The sequence below is a fragment of the Magnolia sinica genome, chromosome 13 (assembly GCF_029962835.1).
Source record: "Magnolia sinica isolate HGM2019 chromosome 13, MsV1, whole genome shotgun sequence".
Classification (NCBI taxonomy): Eukaryota; Viridiplantae; Streptophyta; class Magnoliopsida; order Magnoliales; family Magnoliaceae; genus Magnolia; species Magnolia sinica.
The window spans coordinates 16,297,384-16,305,286 of record NC_080585.1 but is presented as its reverse complement, the minus strand read 5'-3'; the positions used below and the strand labels follow the sequence as shown (position 1 = coordinate 16,305,286).

Sequence of the window (7,903 nt, the reverse complement as noted above, 5' to 3'; positions counted from 1 at the left end):
AACAATAATAAACCATTACCCAACATTGAAAGCCTTGAAAACCATAACCTATACGAATATAGTCCGCACCCTAAACCAGAAAAAGCGCACAGATTTTATTCAGACGATAAGTCTTCGTTAACGGCGACTAGATAACCTAAGGCATGAATAAGAATGAGCTACATCAACACTTAGACTATTCTAAGCTCTAAAACAGACTAGGGTTTGATTAACTTACCCAAGAAGGAATTTAGAATCGCCGGAATAACGATTCAGAAGTGATGGTTTAGGGATGCAGAGTAACAAGGAAGAATCTCAAGATGATTCACCGACTTCTCTCTCACTTTTTCTCTCTTTTTCTCTCTTTCTTAGCTAGGGTTAGGAAATTCGTATGAAATTGAGAGTGAGGGTTTTAAGGTCTTTATATAGGCCTAACATTGATGAAAATAGGCCCAGGGTCAAGGTATACTAAGGTTAGAACCAAATCGAGTCTATTTCGATCCAACGGAGCATTTCTAGTGGTCCTTTTTCCACGTGCGGTCGGACTTAAGTTCATTGATCATGGATCTAGGTCAAGCTGAGTTTTCGTACCGATCGGATTTACAGATCAGCCGTGGCGGACTTATCTCAATTCAACGGTCACCGAAACTTGATCAGGTCCACCGGCACTATGATATGCCAGGGCCATCTTCCCTGATCCGAAGGTAAATTTGGATCAGAATCCAACGGTCAGAAAGCTTAGAATCGGCGCACAAGCGACACGACTCAGATTTCATAAATATATATTTAATTTATCAGCTTTCTCACACTCTTTATTTCGAACTCAAGGAAATCGACTCAGGACATCATCTGGACTTAATTTTTGAGGTGATGGTCAAGCCCAACAAAGAGATTATAATTGTCTAAGATCGTCGCTATCGAATTTTCGACGCACGGTTCAGGTCCGATACAAAGTTTCCAAGTACTTCCAAGAACAACTGGATTTAGTATTGAATCCAAGATTTCAGGGTAACATAGCGCTAACGATTCTACAGGTTTTGGGTCTTGTAGATCAAATTTAAAGTGATTGGTGCTAATTTCATAAGTAATTGAGTTTAGGCTAAATTAACCCACATTTAACTTCTAAGGAATTTGAGGTAGCTCTCGGGTCTTTGCACGAAATTTTCCGGATCATTACAAGGTGAGACCTGGGATCCACCGATGTGGGTGTGAACTCCGACTGTGGGGCTCACAGTCATTTATGTTCCTTAAATCCACACCGTCCAACAATTTTGAAAGCTCATTTTAGTGCACGCGGATCAGTGCCCATTGTTTGTGGACGCGAATCAGGTGGTGCTGGCTTATTGGTTGTGTGGTGATGTGTTGGACGCTGCAGGGCCCACTAGGATCTATATGTTTTATATCCATGCCGTCCATCCGTTTTTCCAGCTCATTTCAGTAAACAAATCCAAAAATGAAAAAGATATGAAGTTCAAGTGGACCACAACACAGGAAAATGTGGTGATTGAACGACCACTGTTAAGAACTTCTCAGGGCCCAAAAAGGTTTTGTACCAATATGATATTTGTAGTTGCCCTTCATCAAGGTAGGTGTGACCTTATCAACGGGTTGGATGGAAAATAAACATTACGGTGGGCCCTTGGACGGTTTCAATGGTGTGTGTCTGAGCTTTGGTTCTGCTTTATTTTGGGGTTCATGCCCTTAAATGAGCTGGCAAACCGGATGGACAGCGTGGATATAAATCACGCACATCAAAGTGCGCCCCGCAGCGCCCAACACATCACCACACCATCCCCAGCGGTGGCGTGGGCAATTTTCCCGTAATTTCTAACTGCCTGCTTATGATCCATCACGCTCGGCAGAGTATCGAAGTTTTTACTTTTTTTTAATGTTTTTTACACGAAAGGGCATCGTGCTATGATCACGTGGTTCTACAAATAATAAGTCATAGCAGAAGACCATGAGGGCGTTTTGGTAACTTCGCTCACTCCCTCCACGAGGCCAATGGACGCTCGTCCTCTAGCGTGGGGAATTCCAGCAATCAAGATTCGCCATGAGAAAACGTTGTCTATATATATGCATATCTGTCTGCACCCTACTCTACTAATACACCTTCAATCCACATCTCTTACCACCTTAAGCTTCCATGGCCTCTACAACGTTTTCAGTTGCCGGAAAATCCATTTTCCCGTCCACGCCGTCAGATTCCGTTCAACCCGGCCGTCTGCCACATGGGTTTCTCTCCAAGTGTATTCTACCGATAAAACGCGGCCCGTTGGACACACATGTGGCCCGCGTCGCCACCAAACCTTCTGTTTTTGTTCCACCAACGCCACCGCTGCCACCAACGGAAACTGACTTTGAGAAGAAGCTGGCAGCATGGAAGAGCGTCCGGCAAGAGCGTTGGGAAGGAGAGCTGGAAGTGGACGGCGAAATTCCGTCATGGCTGGTATGGATTAACTTAAAATTTTCTAATGGTCCCACAATTGTCTCATTCACTTCCAGCAGGACACAAAATCCAGACTGTTCTTCTGGTGGGACACCATCATGGATGGGCCACACCTCAGAAACAAGATGGTTGTATGATTCTACCCGTTGAATGGCCTGGATCATGGGTCTGAATTTGGTTCTTCTTCTGCTTTTTTAAGATTTCATTCTTTTTTAAACTAAGCTTTAGAGAGAGAGAGAGAGAGAGAGAGAGAGAGAGAGAGAGAGAGAGTAGATAGTGTTAGGTTGTAGCATCATAGGACCCAAGGACTGATTAGGGTAGATAGACCATACATCATTACTGGATGTATATTCCATATGCCAGCGTCCATCATACACGACCGAGAACCGAGTATTATAATATAAAGGAAGTGATCTGTCTGGTTTTTCGAGGCAGAATGGACGGTGGATGATAGACTGCATTCTAAATTATAATGGAATATCTGCTGTGCACCCCACTCATTCCTCGAATGAATAAATTGCAATTGTTCAAACACTAGAGGAAAAGATCAAAAAATAAAAAATAAAAAAATATTTCTTTGGATCTTCCTCCTTCGATTCGGCCGCGTCAGACACTACTCTCAAGGGTATTGTTTGGACCCAAACAAATGCATGTTTTTACGTTTTGGGCAAAGTGCAGTCCTTTGTCTGAGTTCATCTGTTGGGCCCCATTGCTAGTGGGCCAGATTCTAAAACCACAGTAGCCAGATGAATTTATTCCCTGATGAGAGGACTTTTATCATTGCATATGAACCGTTAACCAATTCATTTGCAATCATCACAAGTCCTCGTATGGGTGGTTAGGATCATTTGACTAGTGTTATTTTTAATATCATGTTTGCAGAGTGGGACCTACTTAAGGAACGGCCCAGGGATGTGGCATATAGGAGACTACAATTTCCGGCATCTCTTCGACGGCTATGCCACCCTCGTCCGCCTCCACTTCGAGAACGGCCGCCTAATCGCGGGCCACCGACAGATTGAATCGGAGGCATACAAGGCAGCCATGAAGAACAACAAGCTATGTTACAGAGAATTCTCCGAGGCACCGAAGACCGACAACTTCCTAGCTTACATGGGTGACCTAGCCAGCCTCTTCTCCGGTGCATCTCTAACCGATAACGCAAACACCGGCGTCGTTAGGCTAGGAGATGGCCGCGTTGTATGCTTGACGGAGACGATCAAGGGATCGATCGAGGTGGACCCAGCCACATTAGATACAATTGGGAAGTTTGAGTATGATGACAATTTAGGGGGACTGATCCACTCAGCCCACCCGATCGTGACGGAGTCAGAGTTCCTGACACTTTTGCCGGACCTGGTGCGGCCGGGCTACACAGCGGTCAGGATGGAGCCAGGAAGTAATGAGAGGAAAGTGATAGGAAGGGTGGATTGTCGGGGTGGGCCATCTCCGGGGTGGGTCCACTCGTTCCCTGTGACCGAGCACTATATCATTGTGCCAGAGATGCCATTGAGATATTGCGCCCAGAATCTACTAAGAGCGGAGCCCACACCATTATACAAGTTCGAGTGGCACCCAGACTCCAAAGGATTCATGCATGTCATGTGTAAAGCCAGCGGCAAGATCGTAAGTCTCTTTTGCACCTACCATTAATAGTTATAAAACTCTAATAGTCGACTGACTCATTCTTCAGCCAGGCCGGGTTGACCCGAAGACTCGACCCGACTCAACTCGATCATGTGTCAGGCCCATGAAATGGATGGCTGAAATTGATGATTGGACCTTTTATATAAATGATCTAGACATGGTTAGAATGGTTAGCTCGGGTTGATGTTTGCATGGTAGTGCATGAATGTAGTCTAGGGTATCTACACTATATAACTGTGTAAATCTTCTTTGCATAATTCGATGCACTTATCACTGTCTGTTTCATCGTTTGGCCCATCAAAGGTAGCGAGCGTGGAGGTTCCGCTGTATGTGACGTTTCATTTCATCAACGCCTACGAAGAAGAAGATGAGGATGGGAGGGTGACTGCGATTGTCGCTGACTGCTGTGAGCACAACGCAGACACGACCATACTCGATAAGCTTAGGCTACAGAATCTCCGATCATATTCCGGCGAAGACGTATTGCCTGATGCCAGGTATTTTCATCTTTTCCTTTTTTCTGTTCTTTTTTTTTTTTTTAAATTTACAAGGGGTTATATATCAAGATATGGTGTATGTTCCCAAATCATGAGAGCTGGTTCACGTACTTCTCTCCTCATGACCCCAAATGAGTCGATTTAAACCAACCCTTTCAAATTTCATACTGGTGTTGTATCTTGTGTACTCCAACACCACGCACTCTTGCATGATGAAGGATATCTGACTGTTTATCTTAAACCGTCATTTCTTTCCACACGTTTTGTCCGATTGATGATCAGATCATCCTGACTTTTTGGGCAAATGCATTGACACAGTGGGTCCCACCTGATAAAAGGCTTGGATCTGGCATAGGTGGGCCCATTAATTCTTGACGTATTTTACTGGAAGAAGAATGTGCATGGTACTGTAAGAGATTGAAAACTGATCAAGTACAGCCATCTGAGTTATGCTATCGTACCATCTTACGAACTAGCATGCCTCATGTGTAAAACATCCCTACCATTAAAATGGTGGACCTCACCATGAAGATCAACCCTCTCAAAAATAAGGTTGATCGGCTCATGTCAATGCAAACCATCGGTTATCCATTGATTTAATGGCATGGCCCATATGATGAACAAAGAGGCCTGGTTTTTTTTTCCAGGTGATCTTCATGATGCGGTCTACCATTTTAATGGTACAGATCATGTCCTCCATAATTTGAACGTACAGCACAGCATGTTGGTTACACTATTCTAGAATTATGCTACACAAATGCTACTTCAAGTATAATTAACTCTCTAATAATTAGGTATATGATAATAAAAATTTCAGGGTTGGACGTTTTATCATACCCTTAGATGGGAGCCCAAAGGGAGAATTAATGGCAGCATTAGACCCAAATGAACATGGCAAGGGCATGGACATGTGCAGCATCAACCCTGCCTACTTGGGGAAGAAGTACAGATATGCTTATGCTTGTGGGGCCCAGCGCCCTTGCAATTTCCCCAACACCCTCACAAAGGTAACAAACATCAGACACCCTATATCCATGTTTGGTTTTTTTTTTCATGTTCAGATAATCCTTGCTTAATCCAATGACTAATACGGGTTAACTGTGGCGGTCCTAATGTAGATTGATTTGGTGGAGAAGAAAGCCAAGAACTGGTACGATGAAGGTGCTGTTCCCTCCGAACCCTTCTTTGTAGCTAGGCCGGGTGCTACCGAGGAGGATGACGGTGAGTTTTCACGATGGACTGCTAATTTTTCAAAATTATTACCATTATAATGGCCCCTAATATTCATTAGTTAAACATAAAAATTAAAAAAGAGTTTCAAATGTGTAATATTTATATATTTATACAAGTAGAAATCACAAAAAATGATAAAATGAGTTTTTCGAACATGCACAGGGAAATGTTAGTGTGTGCACAACCTGGGGTGAGTTCGTTTACATATACCTCCTACACGAAATGATGATGATGCATGAAAATTCAAACAAATGCATTCCTCCAATTTTTCTTTTGAAATGAGTGTTCGATTCTTTCCACCATCTTTGTATGGTGAGAAAAATGCATTATTTGACCCTTGATGTGTGCACCTAACTGCGGCCCATATATCATATATCATAATTTAGTAGCAAAAAATGATATTATGATAGAAGTATCACTGTTTAAACTATGATTATATGATTCCAGGTGTGGCAATCTCCATGATTAGCGATAAAAATGGCGAAGGATATGCATTGTTGCTTGATGGATCCACCTTTGAAGAGATCGCCAGAGCCAAGTTCCCGTATGGCCTTCCGTATGGCCTCCATGGATGCTGGGTTCCGAAGAATTAAGAAGATCCAATTATCAAGCAAAAAATAAAAAAAAATCATTGTATAAAATGACAGTGCATTGGTTCATGGTCTTCAATGTGTATAAGCAGCAAGAGAATAGCTCTGATGCAACACGGTGTTGGGTCCCGTTGGCTCGACCCAGAGCATCTGTAGGTTTGGATGTTAGCTACTTCGTAGTAGCTTTCAGGTTCGCTCGGACCAGGGCATCTGTAGTTTTGATGTAGCTACTTTTAAGTAGCTTTCAGGTGTTACGTGGTGTATGTGTGTAGAAGTTACATGAGCCCGCACGTGTGGAGCCGTTCATCCACACGCAGGCACAGCTTATGCCAATATGGCACGCGTGTATGGGGTTCAAGATTTCCATCAGGTGAGACACTGTTTAGATCTAGTGGCCTACAACAGGTTGTTCCCCTCCTCAGGTGGGCCAGTGTGTAAGACAAATGGACAGTCTCTTTGTTTTGTACAGTGTGACCCAGTGAGTGAGACTGGCCTGTTTTACAGGCAAGATCTAAACTGCCCCACATGATGGATCGGACACTGCACGTAAGTGCCATATTGGCACGTGTGCTTGCATGTGGGTGCAAGGTCCACACGTGTGTGGACTTGGCCACCCTCATTTGTGTAATAATCAAAGTTAGTCATGTATGTAGATGGCCATGTATACGTGATTGTGCAAATCAATGCATCCATTGTTACATTTGTTGGAATGAACTAAGGTTTGAAGTATTGTGACAAATCAGTACATAACAGCATCGTCCATGAACAATACGGCTGTATCAGCCCAAAAATAAAATAAAAAATGGCTCAGTGGTGCATTTCAATACTGAGGTCATGGGTTCGAATGCCCATGTAAGTAGATACGTTTCAACGCTGAGGTCATGGGTTCGAATGTCCATGTGGTGTGGGGTGTGTGTTTAAAAAATAAAAAATAAACACACAAGCGAGTTATTTGATACTCCAGCTCTAGTACACTTGATATGCAGGCATCACATGTTGTACATAAGGTGTATATCAACTCAACCCAGTCACTAAGTCACAGCGCCAAAATCACATTGATTGAACAATCCCAAACTCTGGTTTGCGGACGCTTGAATGTTGAAACAGAACCATTGGATATTTTTCAATTTTAACCATAGTTTAAATGTCGGCCTATCTGACAGCCAGGTGATCCAATAATCTAACTATTGGTTGATGATACATCTAAACTGGGACCCATACCTTGGAAAGTTCAGTTTAAATTACTAGGATGCCAACTAATCCAATTTCTAAGTCATCTCTCAAGTCGGCATATCATCCATCACACCCTGCTAAAGTTATTCTTGAGAATACAAAAAATGAGGGGACATGAAGCCATTTGAATTTAGAATGGCCGACATGATGGTGATGATTATGGCCATATTGTGTAAAAAGGCACTGACATCTACACAGCCAGCATGTTGATAGATCAACAGGGGAGGGTGCAAATGGATCCCAAAAACAAGTTCAATGCGCCAAGGATAGAGAGT

At 43.1% G+C, this 7,903-nt stretch overlaps 1 protein-coding gene across 1 annotated transcript; it reads left to right on the top strand.

Moving 5' to 3' along the window:
* Window positions 1–2,102: 2,102 nt before the first annotated feature.
* On the top strand, window positions 2,103–7,888 carry LOC131222979 (carotenoid cleavage dioxygenase 8 homolog B, chloroplastic). Its single transcript, XM_058218247.1, has 6 exons — window positions 2,103–2,428; window positions 3,311–4,054; window positions 4,379–4,572; window positions 5,390–5,579; window positions 5,691–5,793; window positions 6,253–7,888. Exons 1-6 carry the CDS (start codon window positions 2,126–2,128, stop codon window positions 6,396–6,398), a joined length of 1,680 nt encoding a protein of 559 aa, XP_058074230.1. The 5' UTR covers window positions 2,103–2,125; the 3' UTR covers window positions 6,399–7,888.
* Window positions 7,889–7,903: the final 15 nt, after the last annotated feature.

Bases quoted from the DNA above. Each gene is read 5' to 3' on its own strand.
- LOC131222979 (XM_058218247.1), top strand. From the start codon at position 2,126: ATGGCCTCTACAACGTTTTCAGTTGCCGGAAAATCCATTTTCCCGTCC. The intron at 2,429-3,310 runs GTATGGATTAAC...TCATGTTTGCAG, and splicing joins GCGAAATTCCGTCATGGCTG to AGTGGGACCTACTTAAGGAA. The intron at 4,573-5,389 runs GTATTTTCATCT...TAAAAATTTCAG, and splicing joins GACGTATTGCCTGATGCCAG to GGTTGGACGTTTTATCATAC.